Consider the following 20,531-nt stretch of genomic DNA (forward strand, 5'->3'; position numbering starts at 1 on the left):
ACTGGTCATTTTGGCACTTTTACTTAAAAGACCACGTTCAGTGAATGACAGTGATTCCACCATGGATGCGCACGAGGCCACAACTTGTAGCACGTGAATCTGGAATTCTTGAGCTTTTTGTGTGTATATGCTTTCTATTTCCAGCCAGTTACTTTGTTATCTTTTTTTTGTTTGTTTCTCCAGACTGTTAAAAATGATCTACCTCACCGTAATACACAGAAAGACGTCAGAAAACTGTAATCTTTTATAAAAAGATATAGAAAACCATCTTTTGGAATTTTTACTAGTTGCTTATTCTTCTAAAGAAATATCAACCATTAGAGGATTTGCATGATTGCATCAGACCACACACATCAATTCAACTTGCCAACTTTCTTACGTAATCTCTTCTTTCACCAAATTATATTTTCCATGAAGATATGAGTCCTGCTCAAGCACTCAACCTCTATATATACGCATCCCTCCTCGTTCCCCATCACCATTGTATCTAACTATCTCTCCCTCTTTAAATCTCCCTTTCTCTCCCTCTCTTCATCTCTCTCTCTCTCTACTTTTTGGATTTCGATAATCATATCAACGAGAGGAGCAACAACCTATCATGGCTTGCTTAAACATGGTTGGTGTTAGCTTGGTTCTTACTCAATTTCTTTCTTCTTCTTTTTTTTCCAGAAAATGACCAAAAATAGAAAGTTCTGAAGTCAATTCTGTTTAAAAAAATTGGGGTGTCCAGCTTGAATACATGTTAGTTATGGGGGTATTATCTCAATAATCGGATTGAAACCCTTGTGGACAGTCTGCTATATATTGTAAATTTATAGTGCTACTAGACCGTGTTCATTCCAAGAATCTTAAATGATCAATAATCTCCATGTTGGTTACTATATAAGAAAATTGAAAGTAATCATTTTGGTTTTTGTTTTTGTGCTGGTTTTCACTCGATAATGATCTTCTTCATTGTCTCCAGAGAAAAGTTGAGGAGAAAACCGTTAAAAACAGCGACGAATGCACTCTGGACGGATCAGTTGATAGGAAAGGCCAACCAGCAGTCCGTGACAGAACTGGATCATGGTTTGCTGCCATCCTCATACTTGGTATGCTTTCTTTTAAAGACAAGAAACTTTTTTAAGCCAGTAGAAAATTCAAAATTTTAATATGATGATGAACACATTAATATGATCCCCACACTGTTGTTGTTATGAATTATCTGCTTTGATTAGGTATTCATATTAATCGTTCCGACATAAATCCCATAGTATCATTTATATAATACATGACATGTTTTTGAAGTATTATACCTGAAATTTGTATTTCTCGTATGTATACCTAACATATGTTTGTCTTGTAATGGAAATTATGAAAACAGTGAACCAAGGGCTAGCCACACTAGCATTTTTTGGAGTAGGGGTGAACTTGGTTCTATTTCTGACTAGAGTGATGGGTCAAGACAATGCTGAAGCTGCGAACAGCGTGAGTAAGTGGACCGGGACTGTCTACATCTTCTCGCTCCTTGGTGCATTCCTTAGCGACTCGTATTGGGGTCGTTACAAGACTTGCGCCATCTTCCAGGCCATCTTTGTTGTTGTAAGCTTCTAAAAACAACTCTACTTAGATCATTTTATCGTTCAGGAAACTAGGTACTAGATGTGCTCGCTGTGATGTCATCTGCATGCATCGTTGTACAGTTAGTGCAGGCATTTCATGACTCTATGCATGCACAACATACAACATGCGAAGGATATTCCCAAAAAATTAATATTGCTAGCTTTGGAGGTTGTACATATTGCATACTAAGGTTAATTTAGTCTTTTAAATCAATTTCATAAAATTGAGCTCCTAATACGATGAGTTTATTTTGATATGGGCAGGGCTTGATATCGTTATCACTGTCATCATACATATTTTTGGTGAAACCCGAGGGATGTGGCAATGAAAGCACTCCATGTGGGACCCACTCCGGCTTTGCAACGGCTATGTTCTACGTGTCAATATACCTTATTGCCCTTGGAAACGGAGGGTACCAACCCAACATAGCGACATTTGGTGCAGATCAGTTTGATGAGGATCATCCTAATGAAGGACTCGGAAAAGTGTCATTCTTTAGCTACTTCTACTTGGCATTAAATCTTGGATCGCTCTTTTCAAACACTATCTTAGGGTATTTTGAAGACAAAGGGACGTGGGCATTAGGGTTTTGGGCATCTGCCGGTTCTGCAATCGTGGCGTTAATCTTGTTCCTTGTCGGCACACCACGATATAGGCATTTTGTACCCACGGGGAATCCTCTCTCAAGATTTTGCCAAGTGATGGTTGCTTCAGTCAGAAAATGGAAGGTTATGATCCCTTCTAATGGTGATGAGTTATATGAAGTTGATGGAAAAGAAAATCCCAATAATGGCAGCAGAAATATCCTTCATACCAAAGGATTTAAGTACGTTTTTTCCTAAATAAATCACTTACTTCAAATTTCTTAAAATTTAGTGGCATCTTTCTTGTTCATGGTTTTATACAACTGCAATTTATGATGTTTCGTTTGCTTGGTTTAATTTGGAATTTGTGTTCTTTTAATTTAGTTTTGTTGCGGTTAATTCAATTCTTTAATTGTCTTGATAGCTTTAATGAGATGAATGCTGATGATTCTTATGAAACCAGGTTCTTGGATAGAGCGGCAGTCATCACCTCGAAGGAAAACTCATTTGAGAAAGTAGATATGAAAAGCCCGTGGCACCTTTGTACGGTAACACAAGTTGAAGAAGTGAAATGCATACTAAGACTCCTTCCAATTTGGCTATGCACAATCCTCTATTCCGTAGTATTCACCCAAATGGCCTCTCTATTTGTCGAACAAGGAGCTGCAATGAAAACCAACATCGCAAACTTCCACATTCCTCCAGCAAGCATGTCCAGCTTTGACATCCTTAGTGTTGCAGCCTTCATTTTCATTTATAGAAGGGTTCTTGATCCTTTAGTGGTCCGTCTAAAGAAATCCCATTGCCCCAAAGGCTTAACCGAGCTTCAAAGGATGGGGGTCGGCCTTGTCATTGCCATACTAGCAATGGTCGTAGCAGGCACGGTCGAACACTTCAGATTAAAGTATAAAGACAACGATTGCTCCAACTGCGAAGGGTCGAGCTCTTTGAGCATATTCTGGCAAGTCCCACAATATGTTCTTATTGGAGCTTCGGAGGTTTTCATGTACGTAGGGCAGTTGGAGTTCTTTAATGGGCAAGCACCAGATGGGCTAAAAAGCTTCGGAAGCGCACTATGCATGACATCAATTTCGCTAGGAAATTACGTGAGTAGTCTGCTCGTGACAATTGTGATGAAGATTTCCAGTACTGACAGAATGCCTGGATGGATTCCTGGAAATCTAAACAAGGGTCATTTAGACAACTTCTACTTTTTGTTAGCCGTTTTAACAACTGCTGATTTTGTGGTCTACTTGTTAGTGGCAAACTGGTACAAGTACATCAAGTTTGAAGGGAGAAGTGAAAAACTAGAAGGTTGCCAACATGTTTGATATGCTAATTTAATTTGGTTGGGATGATTTTTTGTAACATAGTAAAGGAAATAATAATGTCTTCTTTTCTTTTTCCCCATTATTTATTACCAAAGAAATAAAATTCTCTTTATGATTTCAAGCTTTTTCCCATCTACAAAGTGGTCCATTTATTTATGAAGTGCATAAAAAGTGGAGCATCATCAAATGCACCATCGTAAGGCCTGAAATACAATATTGAAACTTTCTTTGATCTTTGTTGTTGTTTGTTTGAACCTACTGGTTAAATAACACACGGTAAATATTTGGTAAACGACCTGTTAATTGCTTTTTATAACCCTAGTATCGCTAAAAAATTGAATTTGGCCCCGGAGGTTTTCCTAAGGGAAAAAGTCCCAAGTCGTCCGCAACAATCCTTAAAATGGGTGTGGCGGCAAAGCCTCCTTTAGCGGCGCAAAATAAATGCCACTCGCAAAGTAGAAGCCGTCCGGAAAAATTTATCGTACGTGATTATGCCCGGGCAAATGTTTTGGTAGATTTTCTTTAATCGTTATTTTTTTTTATCTATATCTTTATTATTTAAATTCACAAAATTAAATTAAAATATATGGTAATTAATTGTGAGGTTCGTTAAGAATTTTCCCATATTCAAACAACCAACACTAGAAGGAATGAAGGATCGATAGATGAAATTGCAACATTCAAGTAATTACAAATATGAAATTTAAATTAAAGAATTTCATAATCCCTTCCCTTTTTCTTTGTTAACTACTTGTCAAATAATTTATTTAGATTAGTTACTTGTTAGTCTATTATTTTATTCTCTATTGTTGCCTTGTTTCTAGACATGGCAACGGGGTGGGGATGGGACAGCCCTGGTTTTTAGTAACAGGCCCCGGTCCCCGATATTTGTTTTAATGGACTGTATTTGTTTTAATGGACCGTATTGGGCCTTTAATGGACCGTATTTGTTTTAATGGACAGTATTGGGCCTTAATGAACCGTATTGGACATTAATGGACCGTATTTGCTTTAATGGACCGTATTGGGCCTTTAATGGACCGTATTTGCTTTAATGGACTATATTGGGCCTTAATGAACCGTATTGAACATTAATGGACCGTATTTGCTTTAATGGACTGTATTGAGCCTTAATGAACCGTATTGGATATTAATGGACCGTATTTGCTTTAATGGACCGTATTTGCTTTAATGAACTGTATTGGGCCTTAATGAACCATATTGGACATTAATGGACCGTATTTGCTTTAGTAGACTATATTGGGCCTTAATGAACCGTATTGAACATTAATGGACCGTATTGGGCCTTTAATGGACCGTATTTGCTTTAATGGACTGTATTGGGCCTTAATGAACCGTATTGGACATTAATGGATCGTATTTGCTTTAATGGACTGTATTGGGCCTTTAATGGACCGTATTTGCTTTAATGGACTGTATTTGCTTTAATGGACTATTGGGCCTTAATGAACCGTATTGGACATTAATAGACCGTATTTGCTTTAATGGACCGTACTTTTTTTTAATGGACCATATTTATTTTAATGGACCGTATTGTACCTTAATAAATCGTATTGCATTTTGATGGTCCATTAATAACAATAATATTAATAATTTTAAAAAAATATTTTCATTCATGAAATATATAATAATAATAATAATTTTAGTGGTGATAATAATATAATTTTAAATTTCATAATAATAATAATAAAAATAAAAAATAAAAATTTTGGATTTAAAATTCAAAACAAATTTTAAGTTACTTATGTCATTCTTATTCAACTGTGTTAATCAACAACATTATTGTTATTTTTTTACATTACATTATAAGTTGTATATATACATTACTAAATATAATCTCCCTATTTTTCTCCAAAACCCTTTCCCCCTAAGATTTTGGTTTCCCTCTTTTTTTTCCCCAAAACCCCACCAAAATTAACGAAATACAAAAAAAAATAATAAGATTTTTTTTAAAAACCCTTTTTTCCCCCCAAATCCTTTCCCCCTAAAATTTTAATTTCCCTCCAATTTTTCCCCAAAACCCTTAACCCCTCCCTTACCTGATTTCTTCTCAAACTCGATTTCTGTGTGAACTCTTGGCTCTCTCCATCGACATCGATTCCTCTCGGCTCTCTCCATCGATTCCTCTCGGCTCTCTCGGCTCTCTCCATTGATTCTTCTCTCCATCGATTCCTCTCGGCTCTCTCGGCTCTCTCCATTGATTCTTCTCTCCATCGATTCCTCTCGGCTCTCTCGGCTCTCTCGATTTCTCACTGACCTCTCGGCTCTCTCCATCGATTCTTCTCTCCATCGAGTCATAAGAACCAGGTATTTGTTTGCTTATTCATCGATTTCTCCTAGATAGAATGTTGGATCTGTTTGGTTTGTTTGGTTCTTTATTGTTTGGTTATTGTTTGCTTATTCTCGGCTCTCTCCATCGATTTCTTCTGTTTGGTTTAGTCATATAACTCATCGCCCAAGATTCTCTGTTTTCCATTTTATTTCCAGCAGCTGTACATGTTTTGTTATGCTCAAATTTACAGCAACGATGCCTTTGGCTTGTTTAAGTGGGTAGTAGAGTGTATATATGTAAAGATATGTAAGAGTGTATATATGTTTGGGACTGCATTCTGCATTATTTAAAGAAGCTTTGATAGAAAAGATTAAAAAAAAGGGGCAGTACCTTTGGCTTAAGAGGTATTTTGAGGTAGTATGAACAGTTTCCCTTCTTGTTAGCCATTATTCATGGAGTAATCAAAAGCTTTTATTAATGTTGTTGGTAAGGTAATCAAGATAACTGAATGAAACTTGGAACTGCTTCATTTTGTTAACCATTATTCAATAGGTTTAAATGTTTATCAATGGTCTTACAAGTTAACATCCAATAAAGCATTTCAAAACATCAACCAGGAGTTGTACATGTTTGGGACTGCATTCTACAAAAACCAGCAGTTGTACATGTTTGGGACTGCATTCTATTTCCATTTCACGTTTGGGACTTCATTTTCTTTCCATTTCATCTTATACACACACACACACAAGGGCATGTAGTGTTTTGTATACACACACAAGAGCAAAACCGATAGTTGTAAAGCATTTCAAAACATCAGTTTCTGCTTATAGTTACAAATCAGCAGCTGCTTATAGTTTTTTTTTTGCAGATCCATATGCCTCTAGAAAGAACTCAAGCATTTAATTTAGCGAATGCGTCAGTCTTGGGGCGGACGCCTAGAGGGGGATTCGATCTCGTCAGAGGCGACACATTATGTCCAATGCCAATTGTACCTTCCGTCTTTGGACTCAACAACTACACCGGCGTCATCAGAGACGAGTACACCTACTAATGGGCCACTTGCTTTAGATATACGTATCAATTGTCGCCGCATCCAAGTGGAATCGACAGAAGAACCAGTTACAAAGAAGGCAAGACGAGCAAAAAAAGGAAGCTGCCGAGCAAAGAAAGATCATTGATGACTATATTGGGTGCTAGTGATTCAAACTCTAACACGACAACCCCGACCTCTCATGCTTTAGGTTAAGTTTTTAATTTTGTGTTATTGAACTTGTTGCCTACTTTTAGACTTATTTAGGAAAAAAATTTATCTTTCAGTTATTGAACTTATTAATTTTGTTTCGTTATAAAAGTTGTTTGTATACAACATTTGGTTGTTTGTTTGCTTGTTTGAGATTCATTTGTAGAAAGTGTTCAAGAAAAAAATTACATCATGTTACACAAAAATCTTATACAACAATTAAACAATATAAAAATGTCGCCTAAAAGATATATTAGATTATGTTAATTATAGTTCGAAGGCAACATATCTAAATAGAATATGTTGTTTAAGTTGATATCTTAGGCAACATATTCAGATAGAGTATGTTGTCTAAGCTGATATCTAAGGCAACATATGAAGATAGAGTATGTTGTCTAAGCTGATATCTTAGGCAACATATTCAGATCGAGTATGTTGTCTAAGCTGATATCTTAGGCAACATATTCAGATCGAGTATGTTGTCTAAGCTGATATCTTAGGCAACATATGTGTTTTACTTAGGCAACATAACCTTTTGTGTGTTACCTAAGAAGTCTGCTTAGGCAACATATTCTGTTTGCATATGTTGTCTTGGTTCTTATGCAACATTAAGAAGGCAACACTGCTTAGGCAACACGGGTTTGTTGCCTTAGCCTTATGCAACATATAAACTCCTCTTAGACAACATTTTTCATTTGTTGCCTAAGTGACATTTTGAGATAGTGAACCTCGGTTTGAGTAATAGCCCCCGGCACCGATTTGAGTCTACCGGGGATCCCCGGCCTCGGGACCCGACAGGTAAGGGGATCCTTACTTGTTTCTTGTTTTTTCCTCTCATACATATCGATCCTACAATCATTGATGAAGACATTGATTAATTTCAACAAATATTAAAAATCACTATTTAGAATAACTTACTACAAGTACAATCGTGCAATTAAAAATACATATATTTCACAGAAAGGGATCTCATTTCAAAATTGATGGTCTTTGCCAACAGATCAGTCCGCAAGCAATAGCCATCATCGGTGTATTACCCACGGCTAAATACTGATACAAAACAACTAGCCAGTAATCCAAATCACAGGTGGATTAATTACTAGCGATCGTGGTCATCATGGCCGGTAGATACCATCCACTAGTAATTTATCATTAATTTGTCTGTATGTTATTAAAAAAATGGGCTAATTAACATACACTTAACTAAATGATTACTTAGAATCAACGATGGAAATGACCATCGGTAATCCACCACTTATTATTTAATTCATTTGTTATTAGGTTTTAATGGGCCTTGATGTGTCATTTTTGGTTTTAATGGGCTTTAATGTGTCATATTTTGTGTACTAGTGTAAGTGAGTGGTAACACGTGGCCTATGGTGAATTCTCTGGCTCTCCCTAGAGTTTTCTCTGACCATTGCCCTATCATTTTGAATTCGGGGAACAACGAAGGTGGCCCTATCCCATTTAAATTTTTTAACTCGTGGCTCTCAGATCAAGAGCTGGCGGCTTTGGTTGAGAATTGTTGGGACAAGCCTTGTCCGGAATTTAAGGTGTTTTCAAAGATTGAGCGGTTGTCTAGAAAACTTCGGTATCTCAAAATGTGCATCAAAGAGTGGAGGAAAAGTGTTTCTAGGGACGTTAAAGCAGACTGCGAGTCTCTTAAGAAGAAAATTCCAGCGATCGACCTTCTCGCGAAAACGGGCTTTATTGATTCGAATATGGTGAGTGAAAGAGCGAACCTTATGGTTCGGTAGAATGATTTGGTCGCCAATCATGTAAGTGATCTCAAACAAAAGGCCAAATTCCGATGGATTGCGGTTGGAGACGAGAACACGAGCTTTTTCCATGGTCTGATTAATAGTAGGCGTAAAGGTTCTCGTATTCACGGCCTGAATATCAATGGTAGTTGGATTTCTTGCCCGGAGAAAATCAAGGATGCAGCTCATGATTTTTTCAAAGACAAGTTCTCGGATCGATTCCCGACTAGGCCTACAATTGGTAGCTCGCTTTTTAAAAAAAATTCGGACTCGCAAAGGGATTGGCTTGAAGCCCCTTTCACGGTAGATGAAATTAAAAGTGCGGTTTGGAGCTGTGGTAATAATAAGGCTCCGGGTCCGGATGGGTTTACCTTCGAGTTCATACGTACTTTTTGGAATAAGTTGGGGAAGGATTTTACGGAGGCTGTCAAATTCTTTGAAGGAAACTCTTTAAGAAACCCAGGTAGCAATTCCTCCTTTATCTCCCTTATGCCGAAAACAAGGGATCCGCTTTCTCTCGAGGATTATCGTCCAATTAATATAATTGGGTGTGTGAGCAAAGTGATCTCGAAAGTCCTTGCGGAAAGACTGAAGTGTTATCGGCTCTGTAGTTAGCAACATGCAAACGGCTTTCATCAAGGGTCGTAGCATTTTTTATGGTCCGGAGATTGTTAATGAGATAATAGCTTGGGCCAAGAGGATCAGGAAAAAATTGCTTATCTTTAAAGTAGATTTCGCTAAAGCTTTTGACTCTCTTAATTGGAATTATCTGGATGACGTCCTCTTGCAAATGGGATTTGGTGATAAATGGAGAGCATGGATGAAAGGTTGTATTCGCACGCCTAAAGTTTCAATTCTTATTAACGGCTCCCCATCGAATGAATTTAACATGTTCAGAGGTGTTAGACAAGGAGATCCTCTCGCTCATTTTCTTTTCATTCTTGCGGCGGAAGGGCTTAATGTCATTATGAGAGAAGCGCATCAGAAAGGACTTTTTAAAGGTGTTCATTTGGCGAATCAACTGGAAGATGTGTCAATCCTGCAATATGTGGATGATACCATTTTTATAGGGGAATGGGCTGCCGATAATGCAAAAAATCTGATAAACATCCTCAAATGCTTTGAAGTTTGTTCTGGCCTCAAAATCAACATGAGTAAAAGTCGGCTCACTGGTGTAGCAGTTAGCAAGGAAGAGATCTTCAGAATGGCTCGTTGGCTCAAGTGCAAGGAGGAAGCGATCCCATTTTTATACTTGGGTCTTCTTGTTGGAGGTAATATGTTGTCTTCGGCAAGTTGGCAGCCCGTCATTGAGAAATTCAAGTCTCATCTCTCGGTATGGAAAGCTAGGCATCTATCCATTGGCGGACGGTTATGTCTTTGTAAATCTGTATTGGGCAGCTTGGGCACTTATTATTTCTCGATGTTCAAAGCTCCTAAGAAGGTGTTAAGCACTCTTGAAAGTATCAGATATCGATTTTTCTGGGGTGGAACGGAAGAGGTTAAAAAATTAGTTGGGTGGCGTGGGATCGGGTTCTTAGCGACAAGAAGAACGGCGGGTTGGGCATTGGGAGTTTACGTGCTCTAAACCTCGCAATGCTTGCCAAATGGTGGTGGAGGGAGCGTACAGAGGGTCAAGCGACGTGGAACTTGGTAGTGAGCTATTGCAACTCGGCTCAATCTGTGTCGGGCGCTAGCAGAGGCAGGAGAACTGTCTGGAACAACATCAAAAGTATTGAAAAAGACCTGGGCGATTTCGGGATAAATATCAATAGTCTTCTAATCGGCTCTCCGGATAGGAATGGGTGGTCTTGGTTGCTGGAGACGAATAATATCTTCTCGGTTAGATCTCTTAGGAGATTGATTGATGGTGTCATGCTACCTTCTGTGGATCAGGAAACAGAATGGCTTAAGTGGATTCCCAGCAAAGCAAATATTCATTTATGGCGAACGCTTAACAATCGGTTAGCGACAAAGGATAATCTTCTGAAACGAGGAATGGCGCTCAACTCTGACGAATGCCCGAGGTGCGTGGTAACGGCAGAGAACTTGGATCATGTCTTCGTAACATGCTCCACAGCAAGGATTATTAATGCGCTGCTGGCTTCCTGGGTGGACTGGTGGCCGGCGATTGCTGCTTCGGTTTGTAATATGTGGTTGTTGATCTGCTCGTTTGGGAATAGCTGCAGAAGAGAGGTGGGCAAGGTGATTATGGCTGCCTTTTTTTGGAACATCTGGACTCAAAGAAATCAAAAGTTGTTTAACGGTAAGTGCAAATCTGATAAGGAACCTTGTAGAGATATTCAATTCACGGCGTATGATTGGATAAGATGTAGAGGGAAAGTTAGCAAGTCTTTTAGTTGGGAGAGATGGATATGTAATCCGGTTGATGCCGTGTACTCTGTTAAGAACTAGCTCCTCGCTAGTCCTCTTTCTTTCTCAATAAAGTGCTCTTTTGCGTTCCAAAAAAAAGTGAGTGGTAATAGGTCATGGTGGCTTTAGGGGTCACAATTTTAGTTATATTTCATCATGAATATATGTTTTATTTATAATATTAATCATTAATGAATATATATATATATATATATGTGTATATATATATAGAGGGAAGGGTTCAAACGAGAACCCTTGTGATTTGCGAAAACACGAGAACAACCAATTAACCTCATATTGTGATAACAATTAAAATTAAAAGATTTTTTAAATTAAAAATGAAATTAAAAACAAATCAAAAAAATTTGAGAGGCAAAAAGGTAATATTGGAATTCAAAGTGATAAAATTTTAGAACATGATCATACAAAACCCGATAAATATGGGATAACATAATGGGCTATTATGGTTATCACCTATTTCAACACGATTTGGTGTGATTTCGGTGTGATAATCATGTGATTATCACACAATTATCACAAGGATTCCGCTCGGCTAGGGTTAACTTAGGAAATCGACTATACGATTTAATGTGATATGAGTGTGATAATTATGTAATAATCAACCTCATCAAGGATTACAGTAACATACAATTTCAAATTGGGATGTTTACATGTGATAAACAACAAAATTCTCAATTACAAAACTACTATAACATTAAACTTAAATTAACATGTACCAATAACTATAAATCGACTAAAAATGTTGGCATTCACAATTCCTTCTACCTTTTATCACATATGGTAAAAAAAAACCTATATCATTATAGTCCTGATGATAACACAACCAATTTAGAAAAAAACTATGAAATATTATTGTTATCACATTAAAAAGAAGAAAGTGATACAGTAAACGTGATCAATCTCAACCAACTTGAACGTGATCAATCCCAACAAAAAAGGACGAGATAATTCTAATTAATTAATTAAAAAAATAAAATTTATAAAATACCTAATTACATTACTGTTCTTATTGACTTATTTATGTTTAATATAATTTAAATTATTGACTAATAAAGTTTGAGGTTAATAGGTTGTTCTTGCATTCTCATAAATCACATGAGTTCTCGTTTGAACCTCCACTTATATATATGTATGTATGTATATATATATATATATATGTATGTATGTGTTCACGTGTATACAATAACTATTCAGTATTCATACATCAATGTGTTCCATATTATTCATCATGAATATTTATATATGTTCACGTGTATATAACAGCTTTTCAGCATTTATGCATCAGTATGATATTCGTTATGAATATACCATTTCACTATAAAATTCATCTTTAATATACATATTATTCATCATTGATATTTATATATGTTCACGTGTTTACAATAACTATTCAACACTCATCCATTTATATGATATTCATCATGAATATACATTTTCATCGTAACATTTATCATGAATATACATACTATTCATCATGAATATTTATGTATGATCACGTTTATACAATAACTTTCTAGTTTTATATTAGTATGCTATTTATCATAAATATTAATTTTCATCATAATATTCATCATTAATATACTACAGTTTCAACTTTACATAATTTAGGTTTTTTTTATTGGGTTATCAATTGATCTAGATGAGTTCTCGACTCGTCTCAATAGATTCCCAATTCATCTCGATAAAAGTTAAAAGTGTTAGGTTATGGTCTTACACAAAAATTAATCAATAGCTTCTCAATCGGTCTCGATGAAAAAATGAAGGTGTTATGTTATGATTTTAATATACAACCACACACCAAGTCAATGCATGGGTTCTTGATTGGTTGTGATTGGTCTCGGTTGGTGTTGTTCGTCCCAATGGGTTGTCGCTCGATCTCAATGTGTTCTAGATTGGTCTCGATGGATTCTAGATCTGTCTCCATAAAAGCTGAAAGTGGTAGCCTATCGTTTTACACACACAAACAAATAATAAATCAATTGATAGATTCTCGATGGAAAATAAAGGTTGTATATTATGGTTTAACACAAGTAAACACATAGTCAATGAATGTATTTTCGACCTTTCTCGATTGGTTTCGATAGATTTTCGCTCAGTCTCGATGGGTTCTCGATCTATCTTGACGGGTGTTGGGTTACGGTGATGAAGAAGGCGATGTCTTACGATATTGAAGAAAGTGTTAAAGAAGGTGATGTCGAGTTATGGACTTATGGTGTCGAGCTGTTATACACTTGAGCGTACATAAATATTCATAATGAATATAACACATATATACCATTTCATGTAAAAAACGGCTAAAACAAAAAAAATTATATCGAGATGGATATCATATCAAAGAGCATGAAATTCTCGTTTTTTTATATAAGAAAAATTATTTTAAACTTTAAAAGGGTAAAAGTTTGGAATTAAAAAAGAAAATAAAAAGTCAATTAAGGTATGTGTGATTGAATTATCATCTTAATTAATAAATTTAATTACAAAAATTATTTACTGTGAATTGTTGGATCAAATAAGATGGAGGACCGAAACTGGTCCTCATCTTCAAAAAAAAAATTTGTAAATGAACTATCTCCTTTTCTCTCTCTCTCTCTCTCTCTCTATATATATATATCTTACATACATACATGAACATTATATCTACATATACATAACATAAACTAGCTATATATGCATATACGCACATAGGGGGCGCTTCAAAAAAGAAAGTTTAATTAAATATCGCGAGAATATGAGAAGGGAAGATTCATATATGAATACATTGCAAATATTTGGACAAAAATATTTAAATGAAAATGGATATACCAACTTTACTACAAATTATTCATATGGATTCATATATAAATCTTCAATCAAATTTTCCAGTATTTCAAAAAAAAAAACCTTGCTTTAACATTCTCTTATTATCTTCTCACGATATTTGCTTTCTTTTTTGAACATCCTACTACACACTTATGTATCACACATGTACAAAATACATTCATATATACCCATACATATGTAATGTGAGTATGCATTCTTGTCTTCTTGATGTATTACACCAAAAAAAAAATGAGACAACTTTGCATTTTATTGAAAACCCTGTGGATTATATCAACATTATAGATGGATTATCGACAAATTATTTTAAAATTTAATATTAAAGATGATCTCAAAGGGTGTCACATAAGCAAATGACTCAACAGCTTAATGTAAGAAGAATAATCAATATTACCAAATAACATTTCATTTTCATATTCCCCCTTTGTATATATATGATGTAATTTTTGCTCGTGATCAATCAATGAAAAATATATTGAAAGAATTGCTCTTTATATCTACATTTCCATCTTACCTTGTTGAGCGCTCTAAACCACTTTTGAATGTATCTCGCAAGAACACATTCCCTTGGTTAACTAGCCATGACAGTCGCATAAATCACGAGCCAAAAAGGGTGGTCATTACATCAAGATCACAATCAAGAACGACAATAAAATCCTGAAAAACAGACTCATGGGTAACCCACTCATTCTCATGTGGATGTTTACAGTCTCACACGCATCCTTCATATCGTGTACGTTAACCAATTCCCACACTCAGCATAATAAATTAATTCAGACAAAGACATCCATTTGACCGAAAGGCAAGCGATATCTATTGATAATAGCACGTTAAACTCGTTTAAAAGATGCATTTCATCGATCGATATTTAACAAGAAAACTCACATGAGTCCTGCGTTAGACTAGGGTGAACTTAGAGCAATGTGAAATTACTCAACCTGAATAATAGATAGGTACAACAACATAAGAATAATAACATTGAAACGGATTCTAGCTCCTATTACGATCTAGCTACTTCCCCGATCGAATCTCATCTAAACACGAAGAAACTAAGCGAGGTCAACCACTCTCAAAAACAGGGATCGGTGCAACCACGTGCAACTTAGTCCCTGCTGCTGATTCCATCGCGTTCGGCCTGATTTTGGGTGGAGTTCCCAGCTCGTAACTACTGCAATCCTTAATTAAATGGCCTCACAGCAGCCTGTGGAAGCAGCTGCTGGAGATGATTACCACGGCTGGACTAATTTCCAGCGTTTATCACAACCAAACAGCAGCTTAATAGGGCCACAACTAGACCTAGTTTTCAATGCAAGATTATCGAGGCTTCAGTTCAACCTAGACTGCCTTCCAGCTAAGGAAACAGCGGCTAAAATGAAACAACAGCCGTGAATTCGAGGCTGCACACAGCCCAAAACAGCAGTTATATAACAATCCCAAGCCACTTTCCAAATTAAATCAGTGATCATAAAATAGCTTAAAATCAGTATCCAATCCACTTTATACCTCCGTTCCGCTGATCAGAGTTGTTTCATTCTTTTTGGAGTTCGTGTTATACTTGTACCAAGATAAAAATAAGAAAACTCACATTATATTATATTAAGAGTCTTATAAATTAAAATAATAAAAATATCTTTACAAGACAAAATAACATATAAAATTCACTTAAATATCTAGAATCATTTTTTTAACATTGTTCGGAACAAAATATTCAATTAGTACTTCCTAATGAACTTTCTCCGGTAAATCACTAAATTGAAAGATTAGCATATAGGAGTTTAGCAACCGTTGTTTACCTCAAATTATCAAGAAACCTTAGCTCGATCTAGGGCCAAATTCTCCCCCAGCTCACAACTTTTCTACGTGGTATCAAAGTGCTACGTTACCATGAACAATGATGATCAATATCATGATAAACTAAGTGAATGGAATTTTAGGTGAGGATGCTCGTCGAACAAAAAAAAAGAGACAAAAAACAAGAAAGAGGAAGATTATTAAACACATTGTCTTTGTAAATTAGGCATTTGGAAAACAAAGATGAACGAGACTAGCCGACCATGAGAGATCAATTAGAGACCTAAGGATAAGGGGATTTAGATTACAGTCATAATCGAGAATCAACGAATCGGCAAATCTAGTAGAAGAGGGAAGAGATAGGGGCACTGGGCTATATTGCTAAAATATTGTAATTGACAAATAGACTAAAATAAGAGGTAGAAGGGTCAGAAAGGATGGAACTTAAACATAAGCCAAAAATCAAATATATACATACATATATATATATATATATAGTTGGGCCCCAAAAAAGTTTTTGGACCCCAAATCAAAATCTCATGTTAGAACACCCTCATGCATGACCCTGCCACTAATATCCTATACGTTCCACTCGATTATTTTTTACAATTATAACCACAGTCAAAGAAATGGAACTAAAGAAAGAGATTCTAAGACTTAATTTTACCTAGACTACACTAATAGTCTACCATAAAGCCCACTCAGATTTTGATGACAAACTTCACTTGATTCGATTTACATCCCGTGACAATATTCTTCTACAATCCAACATACACCCAATGCCAAGAACCTTGATTAAGACTATATATGATGCAGCGAATTACATACCTTATAATTAGAAGCAAACCATGACACTTGGAAATTAATTACCAATCAAAATCTCCTAATGGTTTTGATCCTTATGAACTCCTCCCACCCAGAACTCTTAGAACAAACCCGGGAATGAGGGGAAAAGAAATGAGTCGAACGTCCCACCTTTATTCTTCCATTTTACAAACGACCCTTAAGAAATGAAGTAAAGCCATACTAGTCCTCGATGTATAACTTTAGACTAAATGAAATTGTTACCAAGTGTCAAACACAATACCACCAACAATTGAGGACCAAGCAAAAATTCCCTTATTGAGGGTTACGAGGGCTAGTCACGTACTCTTTGTGATTCTTGGTCTATACATTCAAGACTACCCAACAAGCACGCAACTGGATATGTGACTAGCCCTCTTAACCCTCAATAATGGCATTTTTGCTTGATCCTAATTTCACATTGTAAATGCATGAATGTTAAAAAGAAAAACGCCCTAAACATTTCACATTGTAAATATATTAGTATGATTCTCGCGACATGTGAAACAATATTAAGTCCTACGATATGACCATGGTTGATTATTTCATGCTAGTCCCCAACTAGGTCAAATAAAAGATAAATAATAAAACTTTAGATTCATTTTGGAATTTTTCATTCTTCAAAAAACTTGTTCGTTTATTACTTTTAACAGATAATGAATAAAAAAATTATTCCTTTGATGCTATTACTATTAACTTTATGACTTTAATCTTAAAGGAAGTTCCTGTACAGTCATTCACCACTAATGAGACAAAGATCTTGCCAGAATATTTGCATCTTGATGATACATATAGTATACTGTATGTATATATATATATATATATATATTAGGGTTCTAGTGATGACCAGCTGAAGATGATAAGCAGCCAGCCACTCATACTCTTTGATATCCATCTGTGCTTATTCACTTTGTTTTATTCGTCTTCTTTCCGTATTTTAAAAGAGTTTGAAAACGACATTTAGAGGTATAAAACTCTTGGTTAGAATCCACATCTAAGCATCTGATCAAATTCAAAATCTTTAAGCTATCGTAAAAAAATGATAACCACGTGTGTATATATAAACACAACTTGCTTATATTAATTTGTAGTTGGATAATTTGGTAAAAAAAAGTGAAGATGAAAGTAAAGGAGGTGGGGGTTATGGTGTTAGAAAAGTGATAAGCAAAAGACGCCAGAATTGAATCGAAGAGACTGAAACATGACCCATAAACACCATGAGTACACCATGAACTAAAAGTCAAACACACTTATCTTGAACAATTTCTTCCATCATTATGCTAGCTACTTGCGTATTCCCCACAACTAACTATTTCTTGGTAATTAAGGGGAATTTGAAACGTGCCGAAGAAACCGACGGTCCTTCCAATTTTTTTAGAGGCTCTGTCATACGTTGGACAATAAAATGTAAAAGTTTGTACCATATATTGTACAAAATATCTTACCAATTAAAATTACAAAATGGTTTAAAATGACAAAGTAGCAATATTATTAATCCTTTTAACATTTCTGAGATACAATATGTTAAAGGACCAGAAAGAGCTAAACATAATTAATTAACAATATGAACGTAAACCTACACCTGAACAATTGTTTTTTTATAAATATTTAAAACATTGATACTAACAATTAACATTTTGAACCAAAACAATTAAAACCTTATTCTCTGAGCATGGACCTGAAAAGTAAACAGTATGAACAATTATCATTCTAATTTATGAACCTACACATAAAATAAGTAACAATTTGAATCTAACTCACACAATATGAATAGTTTACTTTCTGAATTCTGAACATAATCTGAGAAATTAAGAATAATGAACCTACACTGAAATAAGTAACAATTTGAATCCAATTCACACAAAAAATAGCCCTCATTTATCAGAAGAGTAATATAAGAATCTAAATCATTGAACCTAAACGTAGATAAGTAATAGTGAGAATATTTTTCCACAAAATACAGCTTTTGTTTAGGAGAAGAGATAAAAAAATTGAATTTAAGAAATTATAAGTGGTGGGTACAGTTGAGTCCTATCCTTTATCAAGAATCAAATGGTCCAAATCTATTATATTAAGAAGTAAGAACCAAGTGTCCAAATCAAGTGTTGAATTTTAAGATCCAGTCGACAGTTGTATTGAACCCTGCAGGATGTTGGATGTGAAGATGTTGACTGTAAAATGAAGAATATGAGATTCAAAACCTGTCGTATTATACAAAGGAAGAGCAAGTCGAAACTGAGCGTTGTGGAACCAAATCATCCATCTTTTGGAACTTCAATTGTCGAATCGGGAATGGAAGTGAAAAGGAGATTGGAGATAGTTCTTGATTTTTATTAGCAACCGAGGTCTATATTTTCTTTTTGATAGAGATTAGGCGAACCATGTTAAGTTTGGACTACAGATTAGCCCCTAAAAATGCAGACTTGGCCCCCATATTTTTGTAGGCCCTGTTCAAAAAAGCAGATTTAACACCCTAAAAAACGGGCCTAAAGAAACGTTAGGAAAAGAGACATCAAAAGCATTGTTTAAATTTTATATTTATAAAAGTTTTGAACTTAACTTTTTATTACTTGATGAATTATTTATAATGTATCAACAAAGAAAAACTAATAGTCTTATGTGAGAAAGTAGTTCATAGTTTTCCAAATTAATTTAAAATTTCAGTTAATAAGCGAAGGCAACTTGCGATTAGACCAAATAATTATAGTGATTGTAATTTTAGTGTAATAACGTAAATTTGAATTTCGATCTTTCAAGTAAACTTTATTGACAAACAAATACATAAGATTTTATATACCACATGTAAATTAGGGCAAAAGGATTGCTTGTCGTGTAATTAACCTTTCATTAATTAAAATAATGCCACAAAAATACGAATTTGGTTCGTCATTCTCTTTGCTATTTGATTAAATTTGGTTGTTTTTCTTTACTCTAAAGTTATACCGCAAGAAGGTATTACATTTCTTGGGTATATAAAAGACTGATATTTCTCTACCTAAGTGCATTTTTGTCCGGTTTGTCACATTAACTTCAAATATTTTAGTTGTTATACTTATATAATTGAATGTGATAGAAGTTGAAGTTTCATGATCAGTTTAAAGGTTTTCAGTTCGAATCGTATTCTTGGGTTTTGTTCAATAGATTAACAAGAATACGTTTATAGATGAATACGAAATATTATTTCACCCTTTTAATTTCTCGATCCTTTCAATAATCTATAGCTTATAAGATTCATGTAGAAAACGATCAACCATGGTGTTGAGAACAATACATTTCTCAAGCTTTACAAGTTATTTTTTAGCTTGTTTGTGACGTTACTGCCCTCATTTTCTATCGTCTGAAGACACTGTATTAGATTCAAGGTTTATATATCAGTGCTAGTTGATATTGAATTATTTTTTGTATACTTACATTTACCGATCGATCTTATAAAGGTTTTGTTTTAATATAGTTTTGTACCTATAAAGACAAATATTGTATTTTAAAAGTAACTTTTTTGACGGGCTAAATCAATTTGAAGTCTTTGTTCATGGAAATTAACTACTTTATCCTACTATGTTTTCTAATTTTAAATTAATCGGCCCTAAGCTTATTCTCTTATATATAAGACTTAACATTTAATCGTCAAGTAACTCGTAGAATTAAAAACAACGTCCGTAATTATTATTTTTAATTTTGTTTAAAATTTTATATTGGACATTTGTAATCAATGTTTAATTTTAATTTGCTATAAGTCACTATATACTTAGAAAAATGGGATAAAAATATTACAACTTATTTGATAAATTGGTTTCTTAATGTTTGTGGCTACGATTGATGTTATAAAAGATTTGTCACGGTCACCGTCGTAGCACATCATGGTTCAAGTCTTCAAGACTT

General features: G+C 35.0%; 1 protein-coding gene across 2 annotated transcripts; it reads left to right on the forward strand.

The window, feature by feature from the left end:
* Nucleotides 1-561: 561 nt before the first annotated feature.
* LOC112519790 (protein NRT1/ PTR FAMILY 7.3-like) lies at nt 562-3,572 on the forward strand. Of its 2 annotated transcripts, none has more exons than XM_025128050.1 (5): nt 562-616; nt 965-1,091; nt 1,364-1,581; nt 1,866-2,428; nt 2,650-3,572. In XM_025128050.1, exons 1-5 carry the CDS (start codon nt 599-601, stop codon nt 3,515-3,517), a joined length of 1,794 nt encoding a protein of 597 aa, XP_024983818.1. In that variant the 5' UTR covers nt 562-598; the 3' UTR covers nt 3,518-3,572. The 2 variants fall into 2 exon arrangements, with proteins under 2 accessions (XP_024983818.1, XP_024983819.1); XM_025128051.1 differs by having other exon boundaries at nt 568-631.
* Nucleotides 3,573-20,531: the final 16,959 nt, after the last annotated feature.

Source organism: Cynara cardunculus, assembly GCF_001531365.2.
Source record: "Cynara cardunculus var. scolymus isolate 2C chromosome LG 10, CcrdV1, whole genome shotgun sequence".
NCBI lineage: Eukaryota > Viridiplantae > Streptophyta > Magnoliopsida > Asterales > Asteraceae > Cynara > Cynara cardunculus.

Excerpts from the sequence above, each read along its gene's own strand:
- LOC112519790 (XM_025128051.1), top strand. The coding sequence starts at position 599 with ATGGCTTGCTTAAACATGGTTGGTGTTAGCTTG. Across the intron at positions 632-964 it reads ACATGGTTGGTGTTAGCTTG|AGAAAAGTTGAGGAGAAAAC; the intron begins GTTCTTACTCAA and ends CATTGTCTCCAG. Across the intron at positions 2,429-2,649 it reads CTTCATACCAAAGGATTTAA|GTTCTTGGATAGAGCGGCAG; the intron begins GTACGTTTTTTC and ends TTATGAAACCAG.